At 37.0% G+C, this 23,340-nt stretch overlaps 3 protein-coding genes and 5 non-coding genes across 10 annotated transcripts; all 8 read left to right on the top strand.

Moving 5' to 3' along the window:
* The first annotated feature begins 485 nt into the window (after window positions 1–485).
* Window positions 486–1,931, top strand: LOC103977935 (cysteine protease XCP1). The gene is made up of 4 exons (XM_009393598.3): window positions 486–984; window positions 1,067–1,299; window positions 1,383–1,523; window positions 1,610–1,931. Exons 1-4 carry the CDS (start codon window positions 525–527, stop codon window positions 1,823–1,825), a joined length of 1,050 nt encoding a protein of 349 aa, XP_009391873.3. The 5' UTR covers window positions 486–524; the 3' UTR covers window positions 1,826–1,931.
* A 2-nt stretch (window positions 1,932–1,933) lies between these two features.
* Window positions 1,934–2,005, top strand: TRNAQ-CUG (transfer RNA glutamine (anticodon CUG)). The gene has a single exon. It is a non-coding gene; the product is annotated as a tRNA-Gln (tRNA).
* A 69-nt stretch (window positions 2,006–2,074) lies between these two features.
* On the top strand, window positions 2,075–2,146 carry TRNAQ-CUG (transfer RNA glutamine (anticodon CUG)). The gene has a single exon. It is a non-coding gene; the product is annotated as a tRNA-Gln (tRNA).
* A 69-nt stretch (window positions 2,147–2,215) lies between these two features.
* Window positions 2,216–2,287, top strand: TRNAQ-CUG (transfer RNA glutamine (anticodon CUG)). The gene has a single exon. It is a non-coding gene; the product is annotated as a tRNA-Gln (tRNA).
* A 68-nt stretch (window positions 2,288–2,355) lies between these two features.
* Window positions 2,356–2,427, top strand: TRNAQ-UUG (transfer RNA glutamine (anticodon UUG)). The gene has a single exon. It is a non-coding gene; the product is annotated as a tRNA-Gln (tRNA).
* A 67-nt stretch (window positions 2,428–2,494) lies between these two features.
* Window positions 2,495–2,566, top strand: TRNAQ-CUG (transfer RNA glutamine (anticodon CUG)). Its single transcript has one exon. It is a non-coding gene; the product is annotated as a tRNA-Gln (tRNA).
* A 206-nt stretch (window positions 2,567–2,772) lies between these two features.
* Window positions 2,773–12,003, top strand: LOC135583105 (uncharacterized). 2 transcript variants are annotated; one of them, XM_065143965.1, is made up of 16 exons: window positions 2,773–2,952; window positions 3,164–3,333; window positions 3,759–3,863; window positions 3,947–4,018; window positions 4,125–4,196; window positions 4,286–4,522; window positions 5,523–5,633; window positions 5,720–5,833; window positions 5,961–6,077; window positions 7,459–7,527; window positions 7,608–7,714; window positions 8,971–9,054; window positions 9,145–9,238; window positions 10,184–10,306; window positions 10,940–11,124; window positions 11,483–12,003. In XM_065143965.1, exons 2-16 carry the CDS (start codon window positions 3,220–3,222, stop codon window positions 11,775–11,777), a joined length of 1,899 nt encoding a protein of 632 aa, XP_065000037.1. In that variant the 5' UTR covers window positions 2,773–2,952; window positions 3,164–3,219; the 3' UTR covers window positions 11,778–12,003. The 2 variants fall into 2 exon arrangements, with proteins under 2 accessions (XP_065000037.1, XP_065000036.1); XM_065143964.1 differs by having other exon boundaries at window positions 2,773–2,955.
* Window positions 12,004–12,486: 483 nt separating this feature from the next.
* LOC135632907 (AT-rich interactive domain-containing protein 3-like) lies at window positions 12,487–21,773 on the top strand. 2 transcript variants are annotated; one of them, XM_065141767.1, is made up of 13 exons: window positions 12,487–12,640; window positions 13,038–13,684; window positions 13,771–13,810; window positions 15,073–15,125; window positions 16,135–16,180; window positions 17,369–17,461; window positions 18,999–19,047; window positions 19,118–19,187; window positions 20,680–20,746; window positions 20,887–20,937; window positions 21,088–21,180; window positions 21,270–21,435; window positions 21,571–21,773. In XM_065141767.1, the coding sequence occupies exons 2-12, from the start codon at window positions 13,044–13,046 to the stop codon at window positions 21,387–21,389; spliced, it is 1,323 nt and encodes a 440-aa protein (XP_064997839.1). In that variant the 5' UTR covers window positions 12,487–12,640; window positions 13,038–13,043; the 3' UTR covers window positions 21,390–21,435; window positions 21,571–21,773. The 2 variants fall into 2 exon arrangements, with proteins under 2 accessions (XP_064997839.1, XP_064997840.1); XM_065141768.1 differs by having other exon boundaries at window positions 12,487–13,684.
* Window positions 21,774–23,340: the final 1,567 nt, after the last annotated feature.

Raw genomic sequence — 23,340 nt, 5'->3', positions numbered from 1 at the left:
CGTTGTGTCAGTGTCTCTCCTTGGTTTCCATCCATCACTGGCCTTCTTTCTTGGGTCTACGTAAGAATCTGATGTCCATCTTGCTCTGTGTAATTCTCCATGTCGTGAATTTGATATATCAGCAGGGTCCAGATTTATCGAACACCGTCTTTTAATTCTGCTGGGATCGAACATTATCCATAAAAGTGAGTTCGTTTTGGCATTGGCCTTTGCCAGTGGTAAGACGGTCGAACACATCGCAGGGTGTGTTTGATCATGGCAACATATGGAAATGTACATGCGTGCAATATATATAAATCGATTGATGTGGCTTTACGAAATGGCCTGCGCTGTCCCCTTCCAGAAACTTTCCCATTCCCATGCGTGAACGCTACAAAGTAAAGTCTAATCCAAGTTATGCGTGCGCCAAAAGGCCCGGCAATGTTCCGGTAATTTGGAGAGCTTTACTTGAAAGCAACCTAGGAGGAGACTCAATATATCTGCCTCGGCTTTCAGCTCTCTCCCAGTGTCTTGTGCTGATATCGATGGCCTCTTCCACCATGAATCTCGCCATTCTCCTCCTCTCTGTGTTCCTTGCTACATCCTTCGCCCTTCCCAGCGACTTCTCCATCGTTGGCTACTCTGAGGAGGACCTGAGCTCCCATGACAAGCTGATGGAGCTCTTCGAGTCATGGATGTCCAAGCACGGCAAATCCTACGCAAGCTTCGAGGAGAAGCTGAGGAGGTTCGAGGTCTTCGAGGACAACCTGAAGCACATCGACGAGACTAACAAGAAGGGCCGCAGCTACTGGCTCGGGCTCAACGAGTTTGGTGACATGAGCCATGAAGAGTTCAAGGCGAAGTATCTGGGAGTGAGCACCGACGTGCCGAGACGGAGAAGCCCCAGTCCCAGCTTCAGGTACGAGAATGCTGCAGACCTGCCCGAGTCAGTGGACTGGAGAAAGAAGGGTGCAGTGACCCCGGTGAAGAACCAAGGTCGATGCGGTAAGCAACCTGACCAAATTTGTTCTGGAACGCAGACTCCAGCTAGTTAGAGACACCACTGATCGATCATGTACACATGCAGGTAGCTGCTGGGCGTTCTCGACGGTGGCAGCTGTCGAGGGCATAAATCAGATCGTAACAGGGAACCTGACCTCGCTCTCCGAACAGCAGTTGATCGATTGCGACACCCAAAACAACGGCTGCAATGGAGGGCTGATGGATTATGCCTTCTCGTTCATAGCCTCCACTGTTGGGCTGCACACCGAGGATGACTACCCCTATCTCATGGAAGAAGGCACCTGCGAGGAGCAGAGGGTAAGTAACAGTACATGCGTGTATATATATGCTGCCAAAAGCTCAATGCATCTCAACACATTTGCTCTTCATGCTGGACTCAGGCTGATCTCGAGATGGTCACCATCAGTGGCTACGAGGATGTGCCGGAGAACAGCGAGGAGAGCCTGTTGAAGGCGCTGGCAAACCAACCTGTAAGCGTCGCCATTGAAGCTTCCGGCAGGAGCTTCCAGTTCTACAGTGGGGTGAGGACTCTTGTACCTGTCTCTAATTTTCTGTGAAAGTATTGGGGGTTGGTGATGAAGAGTCGTGTCGCCGATTGCTTGTGCAGGGAGTGTTCGATGGGCCGTGCGGAAGTGAACTGGATCATGGGGTGGCAGCGGTGGGATATGGCTCATCCGAGGGACAGGATTACATCATCGTGAAGAACTCGTGGGGCCCGAGGTGGGGGGAGAGGGGTTACGTAAGGATGAAGAGGAACACGGGGAAGCCCGAAGGCCTCTGTGGCATCAACATGATGGCTTCTTACCCCACGAAAGATGATTGAGGGATTGCCTTTGTTACAATCCCACTGAAACATTTGATATATGATTGCCACTTCTGATTTATTGATAATAAAGATATATATAATATATTCTAAACTCTTATCACAATTGGTCCCATGGTCTAGTGGTTAGGACATTGGACTCTGAATCCAGTAACCCGAGTTCAAATCTCGGTGGGACCTACGTTGCTACTTTTTTTTGTAGTTCTACTATTTGAATATGAAGATTCTGATCCATTAATGAAACGAATTGGTCCCATAGTCTAGTGGTTAGGACATTGGACTCTGAATCCAGTAACCCGAGTTCAAATCTCGGTGGGACCTACGTTGCTACTTTTTTTTGTAGTTCTACTATTTGAATATAAAGATTCTGATCCATTAATGAAACGAATTGGTCCCATAGTCTAGTGGTTAGGACATTGGGCTCTGAATCCAGTAACCCGAGTTCAAATCTCGGTGGGACCTTTTTTTACCTCTTTTTCGTATTTCTATTATTTGAATATGAAAATTTTGATCCATTTCTGAAATCTATTGGTCCCATAGTCTAGTGGTTAGGACATTGGACTTTGAATCCAGTAACCCGAGTTCAAATCTCGGTGGGACCTACTTTATCTCCTTTTTGTAGTCTTACTCTTTGAATATGGAATTTCAGATCCATTTGTAAAACGTATTGGTCCCATAGTCTAGTGGTTAGGACATTGGACTCTGAATCCAGTAGCCCGAGTTCAAATCTCGGTGGGACCTAAAAGTCTTAATTTTTTTCGTAATTTTCGCGTATGAAGATGATGGATCTGATCCAAACCCGAAGAGAAGGCCCAAAATAGGACCCGTTAAAAACCTGTCAGCCACGAAATATACGGATGCAGTCCGAATTCCAATTCGACCCGTTTGTATCACCACATCGCAAATCGCAGAGGGCTACAGTAAGATGTTCTGTTAAATTTGCTTTATGATTCGGGCACTGTGCGGATAGCTTCAAGAACCCTAACCCCCTTACTCGAGCCGTCCCCTTTCCTCGCGCTTCCGAGTCGCCGTAGCCTCTTCCTCTGCGCGCCCACTGAGTCGGATCGACTAAGGAAGCGCGAGACTTCTGTTGATACGGGCCGCGGCAGCGATTCACATCCGCACACGTCGTAATCCAACGTTTTCTCTTTGTTTGTACAATATTTCTTCTTTTCTTCGTCTTATTAAAGCTTCGATTCGATTCAAGTGACCGCTCTTTTCTGTTAATTTTGTGGGAAACGACCTTTATTTTAGTGGGTTCTTGAATTAGTTCTTATTGATCTCTTGAATTCTAATTAAAACGATCAATGATCGTATGGTTTTGGGTGATTGAATCAGTTCTTGCTGCCTAAAGTTACCGAGGAAGGGGCTTCGCTGAACTTGGTTGCGTGACGATGGGGGTGGAATTGGCGAGCAACGATCTGCCGATTTTTGAGGTGGAGGATTGCTACCTCAGTGACTCGGAAGCTTTTGCTTCTGTTATACATGTCCTCGATGGTGTTAGGATGGTAAGAAGCTCAAATAATCATTAAAGCTGTGCCATCTTTCTCTGCTTTTCTTTTTATTGCGAGCCAGCTTAGAATCTACAAGCTTGATGACAGCGATCCGATGAGTGTCATTTTTTATCCTGAATTGGCCATTACGAGAAAGTTCATGAAGCTTGACCCCTTGTACAGAGTTTATCTTTCAACAGAATCAGCAGTGCACCTATGGTTATCCACTTAAAATGAGACATTTATTTTTGCCTGTGTTATACTAGCTCAATTTGACGTCAATTTGTGATGTTCCTCGATATAATGGACACATGTTACTATTTTTATGGATTAAGCTTCAATGGAGCAGTTGTATTTGTGTCGTACTATCTGTCATTCATATTAATTTACATTCTAGAAGTGCTTAGTGAGAGTGATTATCATGTTTATTTTTTTTCCAGGCTTCAGTTTTGGTAGCTCAGAGTGATAGAGATCAGTATGACTACCTGCTTAGCATTGTGGATCCAGGAAAGAGAATGGGTCCTGACGAGGAGGCTTTACTGGCGGTTGGTGATGATACATATATACAATTAGGGATCTGTGCTGAAAATTTTAGAAACCTGACATTCTTTCTCAATCTATTCTGCAGACGGCATTGAAGGCACTATCAGGAGCTGTCTCCAAAATAGACATTGTATACCATGGTTCTCTAATTAGCAATGTATGTCCTAGGAGAATACAATCATGGCTCGCTCTGTGTGTTTGTGTGTGTTTGTGTATGCTCCATTAGCTTCTTAAGTCATAATTTCTTACAATGTATATGCCAGATTTTTGGTTTGTGCCTATGGAACTATGGGTTGGATGCGAGGAATGCATTGTTGGAATTGATCACTTCCTTGGTATGCATATTTATGAAGAGGATAATTTCTTACTATTAGCTTTATTCAATGTGCATTACTTATGCAATTCTTTTGGTCACTGACACCAGGCTGCTGTTCCTGACAAGTTTCTTGATGGTTGTTTACGTATGCTTGTGAACAACTTTCTGCCACCTCGAAGGCTAAGGGAGTCCATCAGCCAATCACGATGGATTACAAGAAAGAAAGAGGTTCATAGTGAGCTTCACATGGCTTTGCATTATATCACTGATGTAGTACCTCTTGCTCCAATGAAGCTGAAGAGCATAATTGAAAAAAGAATGCCTAGATGCACAGACCCCAAAGACGTAAGTTATGAAGCTTCTGTTTGTTAAACCTTTAACTCTCCTTTTTAAAACCAGACTTAGAAACATGCTTATTGATTTGGAGTGGTGATTGTGAACTTCTGCAATTGTATTAATAAAACCATCTTTCCCTGACATGCTTCTTTCGATTAGTGAATGAAAATCATTCTGATGTACAGAGACTGTAGGCTAAAATCGTTCTGTTATATAGAGACTATAGAATATCTTATTGTTAATCTCTTATCAAAATTTTCCTTTTTCCTCAGTTTATTCTAGCAATCTGGACTTTATTCTTCTGGTGCAGTTCACTATCACCTGAATATTTGTCAGCATTTCTTTTCTTTCGGAAGTTTCTCTTCGGAAATATAGAGAACATGTTACTTCCAAATTCCATTCCCAAAATTGAAAGCTATTTCTCCTGTTTATCTCCAAATAGTGCATCAGAAGATACCCAAACTTTTCTTTCTCTTCACTAACAGTGTAGTGGTGAAAGGCTGTAGCCATGGTATTATTTCTTTCTTGTGAGTTTGCTTTTCCTCATTATTGCATCTTGTGCAATATGAGGAATTATGACAAACAAAATTCACTTATGCAGCTTAGGTAATTGGTACTTCTAGCTGGAGTCAGTCGGTTGATTAGAAAGAATCAGGAATGAGAAGTATGGATGGACATATATCTGCTCTGAAGAAAACACCTTATGATATTTGTAGGGGATGGATTCCATCATGTTGTTGTTTTGGATAGTGTAGAGGTCATTTTATGCGTGATATAACTTCAAAAAGACATCAATATTCTTTTAATTTTTTTTTTACGATGGTAAGCCTCATCTATAGCAAACACATTATTTTGCTTATACATCAGGTGTTTTTCTCTTACACCTGTACTGCTGGTTGCTTCAAGTTGACGTGGAAGTTTCTTGTATGATTTCTTTGCAATATGAAAAAATAGTTTTGACTTCCTGTGGTAAATCTGGAACCAACTCATCAAGTTCAAACATATGCAGATGATTGTACTATATGTGGAGTGCATGCTTGGGCTGGAAAATGATGAAATTGGAGAATTCCTAGGAAGCACATTGTTGGCAAAGTTGGTGGATTTGCTTACAGATTTGGATGTAAGTTCTAGTCCTGTTAGTTTCTTGATGAGATTGTGTTTGCAAATAAATCTATAGCCTTAAGTGCTAATTTCCTAGTGTTGCAGGTAAACATAACCTGGGAGGATATTCTGCAGGAAGAGCATAACAAGGGCATATTTGAGATGGAACTTGAAGAATGGGAAGATAATATGGGTACTGATGCTGAAGTTGGAGTCAAGGTTTGTTTTTTACCAACATGATATTTAGTGGATTGTAGGATATAATCATACAATGTTCTTGATGAAATCTATTAATTACTTTTTCCCGACTTCAAATTGGGACTGAGATGCCTATCATGTTTTTCAGCCTCCCATGGAAAATGGGGTTTTAAAGGGCAATGCTTTTGCCGACAAATTGGATGGTCTGATGGTGATAGTCTGTGAACATCTCAAATCACGGGCAGAGAATGGCCATTTATTAAAGGTGAACTTCTACATCAAACATCTATTGTTTTTAAAGATATTGCATCGACCTAGAGAAATTCCCAATATTCTCTTAGGTTTTATTTTCAATGTGTATGTTTAGTGTACGTAGTCAGATTTTTATATGAAAGAAAAACAATATTTTTGTTCTTAAAGGTATTGGTTGTTGATTTTGTGGCTTGAGTATTAAACAACCAACTTGTTCTTGGGTTAGGTACTCAAAAAAGGTCAACATAAGCTAAATATGTTGACCGAGTGGAAATAGACACACAAGTAATAGCTGAGAAGACTACCACTGCCTGAACGTTCAGGTTGTGTTGATGTTACCATAAGTTGGCCATCCATCAAACTACTTAGATGCTCAAATTCTTGTATGATCCATATAGCATCTAAAGAAGAGTTGTTTGTTGGTTATTTTGTTTAGTATAGTACAATATATTGTATCTTATTATACATTATTTACTTTTTTTCCTTTTATATGCAACTGTTCATAATATATAAAACAAGTTCAATTGAGATATCCTAAGTGACGTATACTGTAAAATTTTACCATTTGCCAAAATTATGGTATTCCTTGTTTCTTTGCTTGTGACATTAAACTAGCTCTCATCACTTGATCATCTAGTTTTAGATTATTAAGCATTATGTAAACAACCTAACAAGGTAAAGACTGCTCGGAACAGAAGCTGCTGTTAGTATTAAATTCTTGCAACACCTCTTAACATGTTTAGTACTGTTTATGTGTGATACTCCTTTACTATGACATGGAGATGCTTTTCCAGGTTGACTGCATTCCAGTTTGTGTTGGGCAAACTGTAAAATCAATCTATTCTGAGGTCACACTTGTGATTTATATGTTGCATATTTTGCATCCTCACGTGGATTTTTTAAAGGAAATTATCATTCAAGCAAGAATTTTACTCAATGTCAGTCTTAGGACCAGACAGATTATTAGGAACGACTATCTCAAACGCTCTGATGATTTAGTCTCTACAAATGGTTATTTTCATATTGAAAAATAGGCGATCCAGTCCTTGTGGCTTCCACTGACATGTGGCCTAGGAAGGGTCAATGTATGAAATCTTACTCTTGAAAGCAAAGAGATTCCACGATTCGAACATTGACACCTCGTTTGCTAAAAAGTGACCTTGCCATGGCCTCAAAGGTCACTTTCTGATGTTTATTTCCAAATTGTAAGATATAATATAAATCTTGGCCTCAAAGCTTGCTCTCTATGTGACATGCTTTGAATAAAGTAACTGTCAGTGACCTGTTTGCTGATCTATGCATGATAAACTTCAGCAAGTTACTGCCTTCGTTGGCTTTACACTAGATATTTTGTAACCTTCTGTTTTACTCTCATCTTGTTCTTGGTTAAACAGGTTTTTGAAGCACTTTCAGAGATTTTTCGAAGAGCTATGTTAAAACTTCACAAGTCAAAATTTGCTCAGGTAGTTTTGTTTTCTTGCTTTTGAAATATTGTTTCTTGTCTATTATCTGGTAAGCTTCACTCAGTTGCTCATATGTGCAGTTCCTGATGTTCTATGCATGTTCCCTGGATCCTGACATTTGTGGTCTGAAATTTGCTGTTCTGCTGACTGATATCTTTGTTTCAAAGAATGAGGATCCAGATTCCAGGTTATTTTGGAACTTCAAACTGAACATAATAAACCAGAGTTTTTCCTAGTTACTGATGTTTTAATGTTAAACTTGATGATAAAGTTTAATCTCTTACTAGTCCATGAGCGGGGAACACCCAGTGGACAACTTTTTGTCTGTAATTAGAGGTTGGAATTGTCTATAGTAACCATAAGCAGTAGAGAAGACATAATAACACATTGCTGTAGAATAGTTCATTTTTCAAACATATATCTTGTCATCTAGTGTTTCTTTTGTGTTGTTAGTTACTCTAAGCTTAGAGTGAAGTTTGTGGCTTTACACTATCAAACATTTTATAAAGGATGAGAGCAGAGAGAGAGCATTTCGAGTCAGCAACTCGGCATATTGACTATACTGAGAAATTATCTGCAAGAACGCGTTCAAGTTGTTGGAGTGTGTACCTGGTGATTGAGCATAACACAGAAAGCAATAATGATTTTGCCAGACCTTATGGTGCATATAATGTTGTTTTTGACATGTGACTTTTAATGGCTCAAAAGTTGCTATTCTTATCCCTTCAAATGGTTCACATGCCTTGTTCACTTTCTTTTTGTGAACATTTTTAAATATCTTACTGTTATTATTGTTCCCAGATTTTGACCAGGACTGTACATTCATTTTTTGTGTCTCACAGTTTGATTTTTACGTAAAACCTATGAGCTATAATGAAGATACACATGGGCTAGCGATAGTTTCTTGTGATTATGAGGTCAAGCTTCCGCAATAATATCTAGGACAAAATGTCTAACTGGTTGTCAATTAACGGATTGTCCAGTTTCATACTTTTTTATTCTTTGATGTTTATCTAGGACAAAATGTCTAACTCCTCTGGTAGGATCTTTGAACTTTTTTCTGCATTTGTAAGATACTCTAATGTTTCTTGAATAGGAAAATGGAAAATAGCATTGCTTGCTATTTTGTTTCTGTTTCGACAAATCCATTTGGTTGTGTATGTACATCGTTGCTTTCAAAATTTAGCTTTTACTCAAGGAGGGCTTTGAAATCTGACATTGTTTCTATATTCATTAGTGAGCTGGATATCATGTATGCTATTCTGGGCTTAACATGTTCTTGCAGTCATAATTATGTTGGAATTGCTTGATTAATGTATTCATTGCTTAGCTTAATACCAATCAATAAGAGATTGAAATTCTTTGATTTACCAGGTTTCTTTTTGGTTTTTTTTTCTCAGTCAACAAGTGTTATATGATTTTTTTTGGGCTTAATCAATGTAGAATGAAGGCTGTTGCATATCTTGCAAGTTATCTGGCACGGGCTAAGTTTATTTCATCTTCCATGGTTGCAAGTATACTTAAAAGGTTTGTGAAAAATCCTTCTATGTCTTGCATCTAATTCTTTATCCATATATTTCATCAACCAAGCCGGTCCTTATTTGAATCCTGTTTCAGATTAGTTGATTGGTGTTTTGAATCTTGCCAATTCCAAGATAATCAAGGAAAGATCAATCCTCAAGCTCATCGAGTCTTTTATTCCGGATGTCAGGTAAGATATGAACTATTTCGAACTTGAGGCTCTTTAAATGTCCCATATTCTTAGTCATTTTGCATGCTGAGAATGTAATATGAGCTTATGTTCTCATCATCTTTTGTTGTACGGACAGTCGGACACCTTACCAGGTTATAAAATATTTGTGTATGGAAACAACTGCATGGATGCATTGTCTTTTTCTGTCTTTGTTGGGAGGAAAAGGCGATTTCTCCCCCTTGTTTCTCTTTGTGGGAATAAATATAAGACAATAGACAAAGCTGGTGAAGTAGGATGCTTTGTTGGATGGTTTAGTACTTTGGTATTGGCATTAGTTATCATCTGACTATATTCTTGTTATGGCAACTATAGTTCATATGACTTCTAAAAGTTTTGGTTTGTGCTTGTCAACAATCAACAGTCTGTCAGATTCCTCCACCTCTAAACGACCTATTCAGAGGTGGTGGTAATACCTTAACCGCATTAATGAAAGAATCCCTCAACTGCAGTTTTTGGTTTGGCTTGAGATCTCTCTTCCTTTCTACAGTGCAAACCCAGCTTGCAAATTGTGGCCTGGTTCCACTTGAATGCAATATTAGTTGACTGAGATCTCTTTGGTAGAACCATGGTTATGGTGATTTGTTTTAATCAAATTGAATTAGGATATAAACCTTGTTTAAACTACGCTTTGTTCTTTTGTGGGTTTTAATAATTTCTAAGTGATTTACGTCATTTTAGGAACATAAACAAGAGCAATAGCAAGTGACACTATATGTACATTATAACTAATTATGGTGGTTTACATAACTGTTGCCAGCTTGTTCTCATTTGTTTTCACTTTTCACTATGTAGTTGTTGCCTTATTATGTATCAGAGTATTTTGAACTGCAAATCACGATTATATAAGTTGCTATGATGTATGTTCCTACATGATTTAGTTGAATTTTACTCTTTTCCCTGTAGGCTGCAATGTACATCCTGTGCTTTCGCATGAGATCAATCTTGGATGTTCCTCACCTCAAACATCTGCTTTTTCATATGCCTCTGGGTTCAATCTTGTGTCACCCAACCTTGGATCCTCTTAAGGTTTGTGGGAATTCATGTTTATTTGCTTTAAGTTGGGTATTTAAATTGCTAATCATGCATGTGGAGTGGAGTATTTAAATATTTGTAACTGCTGATATATTTGCAACACATGAAGATAAAGAGAGTCTTACGTTGAACCCACAGATTGAAACGGAGAAAATTTCCGACATGTCTCTTTAAGGAACAAGAATCTTTTCTAAAGCCCCTCAAGTACGAAAATGTAATCACCAACAAAACCTTAGTCCTTAGTGTCCAATGTGCATATAAGAGCTGTATGAACATCAGCCCCAAAAAACTTGGTTGGGCTTCCATCCTAAACTCCATGGTGAGCTTGGGCCTCCGAAAAATATTGGACCCAACCTCTTGGGAATCAGGAAAAATGCAAGAAAACACAACATACTTGATCCTTTTTAAGTGTTCCAAGCGTGGGGTTGATGAGTCTGATACTCATCTCCATTGCAAGATTAATAGTTCTTGATATTTCAGAAATGAGGGACTCTCATCAAATCAGGCCCTCAGTTAATATGCATTACATTGAATTGAAGGTGATGGTTGAGAGATGAAGCCAAATTTCTGTGACATTCTTCTGTGGATCATAAATGTTCTGATCTTCTTTGCCTGACCATATTGCAGGTTTGTTTGCCCTCTATTGTGCAAGAGTTTCTTAGACAGGCAAAGGCTGCTCGGTTGTTTAAAACATCAGTCCCTTACCTTTATGACTACTCACTTGAGTCTGAATTCTCAAAAGCTTTTGGAGGAATTGAGCGGTTGGACATGTTCTTCCCATTTGATCCATATTTACTAAAAGAGTCTGACAGGTTTGTCCTTATTCCTCACACCAAAAATTGTTTGGAAAAATTTCAAATCTAAATTACTTGTTAGTAGATTATGTTTTCAGAATCCTGTACAAGAATATTTTCAAGCTTCCTCTGCTAAATTTAGAGGACTTAAGCATCACAATGATTCTGATTTCCTTGGATTTAGCCTTTGATGTGAGTCACATTACATATGGCTCCTAATAATGACAGCCTTTCAAATTCTTTTAATGATAATTAATATAGTAGTTATATTGTTGGGCAAGATTTGCTATCGTTGGTTCTATTGAAATTTCATTTATTAAATATATAGATACCTCTTCTAAATATTGTCTCTGAACCATTACTTCTCTTTTTGAAGATTCATGCGGCCGAATTTCGAGTTCTGGTCCATGGTAAAGACGACTTACAGCAATTGCAACAGCGAAGATGAGTATGAATTTGATGACCTTGATGCCCCTGATTTCCCTGAGAATGCAGGGATTTATGAAGAGCATGACGATCTAGACCTCGACAATGGGGATGATCTTGAGTACTCTTTGAACAAGATGTCAATTACTCCAAAGCCTGCCTTCCAGCATTCCATAAATACCAACTTTCACCAGCCCGCACGAATGCCTGCAAGAATCAGACCATCTGTTAGTCCCACTTGGTAGCCACCACCAGCTTTCTTTTTAATGGCAATTTATTCTCTCTTCTTAACAAGGGATTCATCTAAAAGGGAACCGAAAAGATTTAAGTTCAGCTAATACCGTCGGTCTTTTATTTATAGATCACTGTTGTAATCATACTGAGATCATTTTGTAGACATTTTCAATTCATCATTATCTGCTGTAAAATAGAATGATTATAGTGATTGGTTTGTGCAATTTTGTTCGTGTATTCTTCGAGTTAATATAACTGGCATCTGTCTTGAGTTTGTGTGATGAGGGGGATTAGTGTAAAACTTTTAGTGGCCTGTTTTGAGCAGTAATGTGTCAGAGAGAATCTGACACAAATTGTGTAAAATTTTCAGTAAAACTGCAAGAGGCATGTTCTTCTGGCGAGCTTACCGTCTGTAGCAACGTGTAAAAATGTAGTTCAAAATCGCTGTGTTCACCATGGTTCAAGTGCTATAATAGACGAAAGTATTTGTAAAATTATCCATTCTTCGGATGTATTGTCACGCCGTGGTCAGCTCTTTCAAAACATGTAAAATAAAAGAAAATCCAAGCGGATAACGGGTTTTAAAGCGGATAACGGGTTTTATGAACAGGAACAGCTGTAACAGACTCCCGCAAGCTCCCGCAACAGAATCTTACGGTGATTGTATCGTATCCCGCATTTGGGTCATATGATCTCGGTCGGTCTCCCCTTTCATATTTCGAAGGCTTCGCTCCAAAACCCTGGACGCCAGTAGAGCTTCTTCATATTGCTTCTCTGGTCCGCAGGCATACGTCTTCCCCTCGTCTTTCTTCGGGACTCGGGGTAGATTCCGCTGTGGGCGTCTCAAGGCGTGGCCGTGTGGATCGTTAACCAGGTTTCTTCCGTTCGAATTACTTGTTCATATTGCAATTGTTTGTCTATATTCACCCGTTCGATCGGATAAGGCTACGATATCTTTTGTTGTATCAGAATGTATTTCTAGGGGATAGTAGTTTCGAGTCTTGTGATCATTTAGGGATCAGGTAATGTATCGCGTTGATGCGATAACGAAGCACTGGGATCAGTAGGGTTTTGCGCTTACCTTTTCGTGCATTACGTTCAAGATTTAAGATATCATTCTTTCTCAAGGCTGCAAATGGAACTCCTGAAGATATTTTGATATGCATATTAGAGCAAGAAATAGGATCATGTTAAATTTATCTGTTCGCTGTCAAGGTTTATTGCTGATTTTTTTATATGTTGGAACATTCTGCCCTTGAGAAACTACATAGTCGGCGATGACTGAGCTAATGGCTGAGGTTGGTTTGGAGCAAGAAATGACAGAGCTCTCTGAAAATAATGAGACTGAAGTAGAGGTTGAAGGTAGGGACTTATTACTGAAGGAGAATGATACAGATAAGCAGAGCTCTCAGCTGTCTGTGAAGGCTTGTAACTCTGAATCCGTTGAGACCTCTGCAGAAAACAATTTGGCTGAGATATCTGATAAGGCTGATGATACACTGACCGAGAAGCAAGTTTATGGCGCACTCTTGGAGAAGAAAACTGATGAGACACTCTTGAACAAACAAACAGATGGTCTGGTCACTGTGACAATGACTCAAATTGACACTGGTTCTGATCAAATAGGTGGTTTAGGTTCTCCATCTACACTGCTAGAAAATAAGACAGCATCTGTAATGACACATGTGAAGGAACTTCATGCAGAAGATAATCACACCAAAACCTACTTGAATGATGAAAATACTGGAGGAGATTGTTTGACCCAGTCATCTACCTTTAATCCCTACTTTGATGGCAATCTTTCTGGATCTGACGAAGAACAAGCTTCTTTCTTGAAGGAGCTGGTGAGTTTCTATAAGAAAAGGAGGATGGTGTTCAGACCACCTAAATTCTATGGACAAACACTGAATTGTCTCAAGTAAGACCTGTGTCATTACGTTTGATTTTTGCTTTTTTTGTGCATAACTCAAATGGCAGACCAACACTTGAATTTTTCTCTGCCAGGTTGTGGAGAATAGTAAGTAGATTGGGTGGTTATGAACTGGTACGTATGATATATTGTTCTTCCAACAATCGCTCATTGCTTGATGAATTTTCTTTTGTCCCAGGGTCTTGATAGGACCCTCATGCACTGAGGGACCCTTCATTTAGTTGTTGCTATTCTTCAATATCTTTTTTTTTATGTTTTAAGTTGGCTATTACAACTCTTCTCCATCATTTATTAGACATCTAACCTTAGACAAGAGGAAAGTATGCTGTTAAATCATTATATATAAACAGGTTTCTTTGATGTTGGAAATGGGTCTTGTGAACTAAGTTCTGATGCAACCACATGTAGAGTAGGTAGAACATAAAAAATAAAGAGTGAGGGAGGCCATGGTAGAGGCGATAGAGATTATAATTAGGACGATATCTAACAAGAGGTAGATGAAGAAGGTTACCATGACATACTTGTAAAAAAATTCAGATTTATATTAAGAAAATGTTATAGTTCAATACATTATTCAAGATTCTAACTATGCTTCTAGCAATAGTTACATTCAACCGATTTTAATTAAGTTGTTAGATTTTTCTTAGCTAGATTTGTTTGTATTCGATAACAATCAACTAGCCAAGTGGAGTAGTAACAGTTTACTAAAAATTTAGATAAGTTTTGAATTTTAGCCCACCTAAAATGTACCAAAGTCTGTTAAAAATATTTTTGTAATATCTAAATAAAAAATTACCCCAAGTCTTGTTGGTTTAGGAACTTATTGGCAGTAAAAATGATAAGGCTTATTAGAAACAATAAAAAAATAAACTGTTGGAAAATACAGCTTGTTGCATGTCATTCCATCAAATATTAACAATTAACAATTTTATCTCTTTGATCGCTTTCAGCTATGGTTAGTGTCATTGGAATTGCTGTTTGATGATGAGTCTGATCAACGTAACACCTTCTATGAAATATAGCAGAGGGATGCATTGATGTGTTCAGTCTACTTACAGAACTAGACTTACACTAACTGGTGATCTCTACATGGATCAACACACTTCAAGAAAGAAAGAATTTGTCATTTAAGTAAACTCTCATGACCAAGAAATTACAAGAAGATGAATGGTAGTAACCAGAAACATATGCCATTTTATTTGCTACGTCCTCATAGTATGCTCTTTAATTTCTAAGAATAGGACATGCAAACCATATAAAGCAATGCTGTGTATATTATAAACCATCAGGTTCATTCTTTTGCTAAATGTGAGTGGATATTTAGGAATCGTGTTATTACTATTTTGGTACTGATATGATTGACCTGAAACTTATAGGTGACACAATGTAGGCTCTGGCCTGAGGTTGGACTGACTTTCAAGCCTCCCAAGTGAGACCTTTTCTTTACTTATATTGTTTTTGTTATTATTTTTAATTGTTTTGTAAATTGTTGATCATGAGAGAATCAGATGACACAAATTTATGAAGAAATCTATGGTCCACTGATTCATTTACCCTTTCGATGTCCATAACATTAGGAAAACTTTATCGCAACTGGTCAGAGCAATTATGATACCCTTGTCAGGTCTGTTTGAGTGACAAGGACCACCTTGGCTGCCTCAGTGTAATCTGGTATGCCATTAGGGATCATCTTTTATCTAGCGTGCCTACATATCAAAGGATGGGTTCCTGTTCCTTCCTATAGGATTTTACAAACAGAAAGCAATAATAAGATGATCATGAAGTATCCTGGTATTTCTTGCAGAAGTTTGAGACAAAATAAAACTAAAGTAAACAACTGCTATGAATACAATTTTGAAACCTTGTGATTGCAAAAGGTAGCAGCAGCATGATTTAATAGTAAAGTTGAAGTATTGTAATCTTGTAATGAAGTATGATACTGGACTTTGTATGACTTAAGGAAGTCACTCAATTATATTTCTCCAGTGCCATGTGTAGACAAATGGATTAGGACTTGAGAGAAAAAGAACAGGAAAATACGGTGATCTGTATCTTATTTTGTTATCATATACTTGTCTCGAGGGATCTAAATGATCAGTTGGTTGTTCATTAGGTGTCCTTTTAACTTTGACTGTTCATTTTAATTGCTACATTTTCTTAAAAGAAATTTGGAAGAATTTTCTTTCCTGACCTTCTTGACCATTGGGTTATAAAGTTTTATTATAACCAAACCACAGTTGAAAACATGGATGAAGCTTATGCTTTATTAGCATCTTTTGAATGAAACATTTAGATGAACATTATGTAGTGCTGAATGCCAAGGATAACATGGAAAACATGAGCGACAATGTTTGTCTAGGACTCTAGTATGATCAGCTACAGAAGCATTCTTTTTTTCTTGGGGGAGAATCTATTAATAGATGCCACTACTTATGCAGGACTTGTGCAACAGTGTCTTGGTCTTTCCGAACTTTCTATGAGAAGGTAATGCATTAAATGAACATGCAATTCTAATCTTGGTTCATTATATTATTTTAATTTTCTGTCATCCATTTTGACATGTCTTTAGTAGTTCAACTTCATCTATAGGGCTAACCAATGAGGAATTCTTCATGATGATTGAAAGCTGTTCTATCAATCTCAGGGCTCTCTGTTAAGGAAACTATTTTGTTGATATTTAAGCATAAAATTTCAGAAAACTGTTTGCATAAAATTTAGATCAGCATATTTTTCGTTATGAGGTCTCAAAAACATAATTTCTTGTTGGTAGGTTTCTGCAATACCATGTTTTACATTTTATGTATTTTGTTATATGTGCATTAGATAGATGTTCATTATAATTTGTTATCTACTATATGTTAATATTTGTAAGTATGTAAATTCTTATATGTGGAGGTTTAATATCTGAGACCCTGGAAATCTATATTTACAGCAGCAAGAACAATGACAGCCACAATGGTGACAACGACAAGCGGTAATGTCCCAAGTCCCAACTATCATGGCAGTTGGGACATTGGGGCTTGTTGCTTTTGTATATTTTCAAGCAAACACGTGCCTGTGCAATAGTTTCATTTTTGTTATTTGAAAAAGGTTGACGACACTTGCTAAAGCTGAAAATGGTCAATTTGGAATTCTTATTTTGTGCTTCTCGATGGTCATATATGCCATATGGTATGTGCACAGTTTAGGATAGGAGTGGATCTGTAGACATAAGCTTATAAAGTAAATATGGTTTCTCACAGTTCTAATTTATTCACTCGAGGGCTTTCACATCAAATCTTTAGTCCTCCTGCATCTTTTTTATGCCCATCTTTTACTATAGTAATTAAAAATGTTTCTTCGAGTTTTTAGCCCATGGCTACAGGCATTGTGTTTCAGAATTTCAAGTAATATTTAGATTAAGGAAATCATTATCAAGTTGATGTACAATGAGTCAGTTGCCTAGTTTAAGTTTTATGATGAGGATCGGTGCTGCATAAATCTTCAGCAATGAGTACTAGCATGGTTATGTTAAATTATCTTGTTTCTTGTACCATGGATAACAATCATGGGATTTTATGTTGGCATTTAATGCTATTTGTTCTTATATTTATGCATGTACCAGCTTTTTTTCAGTTTGTTGAGTTTGTTTTATCTGCATCATTTTTTCTTGTTTAACCTTACCATATACAGGTGCTCCTTGAGTATGAGAAGCATAAGTCCCGAACTGGTCAACGTAAAAATCCCTTTATACATCTTCCATCATTTATGAAGTTTGAAAATCAGGTACTGTTTTCTTTTCAGGTCTTCTCTGAATGTAAAAGTTGAACAGTTAAACCTATGAAAGGAATATTTGTGCGTATCTTTACCGTCCTTGGGACCTGAAAGAGAGCAAGCATTATATACAAGATTCATGCATATTTTAAATCACAAGTCATATTCAATTTATTTAATTCTTTTGACATGGTTTATGTCAAACATGTAACAAATGCATGTCAGTTGATGAATAGTGGACAACAAAACATGTAAAAGATAGAACATTGTGATTTTGTGAAGTACTAAAGGGTAAATGAAGTGGACAAACCTCTTAAGAAAAATAATAAAATCAGGTACTAGTTTTTGGAGACTAGTACAATACATTCAAAAAAGCAACACAAGCACAATATGGAATGCATCACTTAATTAACAAACTTCTGAACAAATAGTCAAAATTTTCAATCATATCCATCAAATGACCCTAACTATAATTTCAAAGTGCTAAAGTTGAGACAAATGATCTCATATTGTAGATTTAGGAAACAATTCTCATTTGGTGTCACAACATTACTGATATTCTTTAAGGCTATAGTGAAGTTAGTATCAAATTCTCAGTCATATCCCTCTAATGAGCACAATTGTAATCTCAAATTGCTAAATTGTGACAAATAATTTTACCAAGTAAATTTAGGATAAAATTTAAATTTGGTTTAATGCTGTTAGTGAAATCTTTTAAGTCTCTTATAGTGGAGATAGTATCAACAGTTTCAATTTCATAACTTAAAGAATTTTGGGAAAGAACTTGACTAATGGGAGAATATGCAAATTAGTAAATGAGAATGTATCAAAGGTCTTTTAAAATACTAGGTATATATATCTCCAATTCTGTGATTTAAAAGTTGCCTATAAGCAAAAGTGGATCGATGAGCTTAGCATGGTTGAGTTTGTTTCAGAATTTTTTTGGTTATCAGAATAAATAGATTTAATTTAATCAAATCCTAGCACACAGCTATACTTAATTGACCTCTGCTTGAACTATTTGATAATTTAGTTGGGCTAGGATGAAAGGATAATTTGAATTAAATTGATAGCTGATTTTGGAAACTGTATTTGAGATATCAGCATTTCAGGTGGATAAAACTACACAATAACAGTTAATGCATATTTACCACTATGAGCTAATTGAGGTCCATGTCAAAAGGAAGAAAACTTAATTGCTTATTACCCAGTGGTTTTGTTATACTCAAAATGATGAACCAACACATGAACTCTGTTTTACAGGCCAGAGTTTGTATTACTAATTTTGGATGTATATATAAGAAAAATTGATTTAGAAAACTACAATTTTGAAGCCAAAGTTCATGTTGTATGTTACAAGTTTAAAGACAGCATCCATGATTTTTCTGATTAGCTGTCTCAATTTCAGTGATCTAATTCAAATACTTAAGTAAGATCTAAAGATGAATCCAAGTCATTAAAGAGTGACAAAATTCACTCTGAGAGTAACATAACCTTCTAGAAAATATTACTCTCTAAGGTAATATGTCTTACACCTTTTCTTTTGTAGGATGGGAATTCATCTATTCTGAGGGAGGATGAACAAGGTAAAAGCATTGGTATGTTTTCTACAACCCTTTTAATTAACTAAAAAAACCATTATTTACTTATTTTTTAGACTTTGTGTAGGCCCGTATAAGAGGAGAAAACCTTACCAAGAGCATGCAGCAAAAGTTGTGAAAACACTTGTTAATCCACGGTTAAGTCTGTTTTTCAAATATTCATACCATTTCTTTCTCAATATGACTTTTGTTATGTATATGACTTCACAAGGATTTGAAGTTTTTTGTGTATTAAATGTAGAATTGTGAATGCTAGAAACTATCCAGTACTTTTCAAGTGTACTTTGTCTTGGCAAAATTTTAGAGAACCTGGAAAGACCCTCAGGCTTTCCTTTTGCTGATCTGAATTGGTTTCTCTGATTGTTAACTACTTTCAAATACAAAAAAAAATTCCCTTTTGTGTGGTATATTTCATTTTGAATTCCTTAAATGGTTTTAATTGTTTTACAGTTTTCAATTATTGGTATCAAATGAAGATAATGAAGGTACTCAACATTTAGGGGTTTGTCTTTGTAGTTGAGCCAATTCACTTTTTCAAGCAAGCACACACGCTCAGTCTTAACACTGGGTAGTTCCATTTCTTGGGTCGTTTGATAGCTTTTCCTAATCGATGTCTCAAAGATTGCACATAATATGATGCTTTATGGTGAGAATCATGTTACAGGTTTCTGTCATATGTTACATGGACAAACCTGATCACATTGTCTTTGCAGCAACCATACGAATTACCAACATCACAGCCTTTCTAGTTCCACCCTTTTTGTGTCATCCCATTTGACAGCTGATAGCAATAGGTAAATATTAACTACCATGCAACCAGTACCCAGATAGCTTCACACTCGGACAACCTGACATTTGAAGTTGAGATTTTTATTTTTATTTTTCAAGGTTTTGCTTGTACAATTTGTATACATTGTCTTGAAAAGTAGCTGATTTTCATGCTGTACTGTATAATACCTCTAAGAATGTTTGGTTTGAGGTTGAACTTTGAAGTAGGTTAAGTTATTTTAACCTGTCTGAGCTATACCCTTCGAAGTGATACCTGAATACCAAAATCCCACATCAACATTCATCAACTTATGCAAATCCTAGTTTCAGATTTCTGAGGGATAAGGTTTTATGAATTTGGTGGAAGAAACTTGAAAGAAAGGAAATTTTTGATTAAAAAAATGGACAGACAAGGCAAAGTCAAAAAAGAAAAGCGTGAATACAAAACATGTGTTGAGAATAGAGGAAGAAAAATGACACGAGAGTCATAAGAGAAAGATTAGCACATTCTGTTGGGTCCTGATAAAAACTTGTTTGTTGTAAATGACCAATGCTAATTTTCTATTGCCAATAAGTAGAAAACAGTAGTTGCAGCATCTTTGTGAAAATTTTAATGGCCTTCTCTTATATTAATTGCATATTCGAACAGTCAGAAGTTAGTGAAATAAGATTCTAGGACTATCTTTTTTTTTTCTGTTAGCGATATGATAGTTTACTTTTTAGAGTTGATAAGAATGTGCTATATTCCACTATTATATCCTTTTAATTTGCTGGAATTTTGACATGAGCTCTTTCAGAGTCTTTTGGTTGCTTATTGTTCTTTGCTAGTAAATGATGACATATTATGTTTTTAATGTGCAGAAAGACTGTAGAGGTTGCTGACTTTGGTGCCCCTGCGGACTGGGTTAAGATTAATGTGTTGCAAACTGTATGTTCATGCTACTAATTCTTTTTTTTTTTATCATTATTCCATTGCATGAACTTCTATTTGCAGTGATGAGATATTCAAAAGCAAAAAGCATATGGAGCCATTGACTTTACTAAGTGCTTTGATTTTTATTTCCACAGAATGAGTGCTATGACGTGTATGTTCTGGTCCCAGGACTAATGATTGGAGAGGTAGATTATGCAGCCTGTTCTCATTGTTTTTGAATCTTTTTTTGTAGATTGATTATTTCTTCAAGCTTGTTTGCAAAATTACTTTTTGTTGTGGGAATGTTTGCCAATCCAATTTTGGGCACTAATAAACTCCTACGTGGCTGTACATAGGTACATGTTGAGTCAGATGGTACAGGTTTTTTGATCATTTCTGGTCAGCCTGAGGAGCACGATAATCCTTGGGGTATCACCCCCTTTAAGAAGGTGCTTCTGCACTTTATTTCCGGCAAAACAAAGTGGTTGATTTATTAACTAATTTATTGGCGAAAATTGTCTTCTTTTTTTTTTTCCAGGTCATAAACTTCCCTTTACCGATTGATCCGCATCATACTACTGCCGTGGCTTTCTTACATGGCCTGCTATTTGTTCGTGTACCGATTCAACGAAGAGTTGGATGGCACTGCAGAGTTTAGAGACGAGAATTTGGGGGGACTCGTAACGATCGATCACTTACTACAGGTATTGTCTCTGATCATGGCTAAATATTTTTCCAGTACTCCATTTTGTTATGAATGTCACATGGGCCAATTATCTCGTGTTGATCTACCTCGCTTCAAATTGGTCCTGCTGCTTATATTTTTCATGCCGTCCCAGTACATGCATTACTGCCATCAACTCAATCGCTGAAATTTGATTCTTGGGCCGAGCTGAAGACGGAATTATGTTGATTTCCTGATTGCGTCGCTGTTAGAGTCGATCTTCTTCAGGTTTTGGGTGCTTGTTATTTGGTCCTCGAAACAGTTTATTGTTCTCATATTCTGCATGACATTTATCCAGTATCTCAAGTACTCTTTCTAATTCATGAAATAATCGAGTGCTGACGTATGAGTTTTGAATGTTTACCGCCTGCCATTAGATGCTAAAGTTGGGATTGACTCGTTTAGAAGGAGCTGTCGCCTCCCTCGTTCCAATCTGAACATGTGGCTGGTCCCAGCCATTGGTGTCCAATCAATCCCCTACTGAAGTCGCTGAATCCTGCGTTGTTTAGATATTTGTCCGGTAAAAGGATTTCGATGAGAAGATCGATTGGTACAAGTCCGACAACCCATTGCACCATGCACTAATTTCCAATCAATTTAGTGCTCTTCTGAGAGTAGAGATTATTAGGATCCTCCCGCGTGGTGTGATGGCAGTTCTCTCCGTAAAGAATGAAAGCTGACAGTAGGAGGACCAGCTTTATTTAGGACCAACGCATTCTTTTGTTATCCTCGGTCTCGGTGACCGCACTCGTAAAGGCCAAAAGGGAAGACAGCAGGAGGAGCAGTTTTGGTCACACATACCTCTTAGCCGCCACAACTCGGAAAGATCAAATTTCTACAAAATATTAGCTGCGGTCACTTGGTGTGCTTACCAATTACGTCTTGGGCACCCGAGAATATTAATAACGATGGAAGATGGCAATTTTAAATACCCTCATGCTCAATCGCGGTGAACAGATTTCAGTTGCCGTTGATACCCGTAACAGCTGATCCCTATAACAACAGGACGTGGAAGACGGAAGACAGTGCACAAGTCACTATTAATTCTCTTATAGTTTCTCTTGTCCTCGTCAATAAGTGTGATCAAATGTCACCTATTATTTCTGGTTGAATCGTATCACAAACTGAGATTCCATTTTATCTTTAAAACAGTTCATTTGAAATCTGCTGAGGTTTTGTGGTCCAACGAGATTCTTAAAAGGACAAAAACTGTAACGAGTGCTCTCCATTCAAAAAAAACTATTACATGAATATATGGCTCGCAATGCTATAATTATACGGGAAGAATAGGTTGTGGATACAAGAAAAAGTACTTGGTAGATTTTGGGTGCGCTTACCGTCCTTTCGGTGGAAAAATGGGTCAACTAACACGTTATTAAGTCTTACTTCTGGTGTGTGTGTATATATATATATACATTACCTCAAGAAATGAAATTATCTCTTTCACAATAATTTTTTTACAAATAATTTTATATACCTTTTTAGTAATAAAAAAATCTATTTGACTACGATTGTGATTATTTTTATAAATAATTAAATGTTCATCTCTTTTCTTAAAATGAGTGTTTGCACCCATAAAATCATACAAAATTGTAAGATCCAAAATCATATCACTATCTTCATTTATCTTTTTATAAACAAAACCCACATATAGTATTCACCATATATTTTTCTTTAAGTTTTTTTATTATAGGCATTCCTCGAATGATATCATCTAAATTTTCTTAAAGTTCTCTTTTGACTTGATCATTCGATCCAATTTGAGGGGCATATGTACTAATGACATTCAAAATATCTTATTTTTTATAAATTTTAGAACTATAATTTTATCTCTAATTTTTTTACATCTATAATATTGTTCTTAGATCATTATATAAAATAATTC

The sequence above is a fragment of the Musa acuminata genome, chromosome BXJ3-3, assembly GCF_036884655.1.
Source record: "Musa acuminata AAA Group cultivar baxijiao chromosome BXJ3-3, Cavendish_Baxijiao_AAA, whole genome shotgun sequence".
NCBI classification, from domain to species: domain Eukaryota; kingdom Viridiplantae; phylum Streptophyta; class Magnoliopsida; order Zingiberales; family Musaceae; genus Musa; species Musa acuminata.
This window is presented reverse-complemented; position numbering and strand designations above follow the sequence as displayed.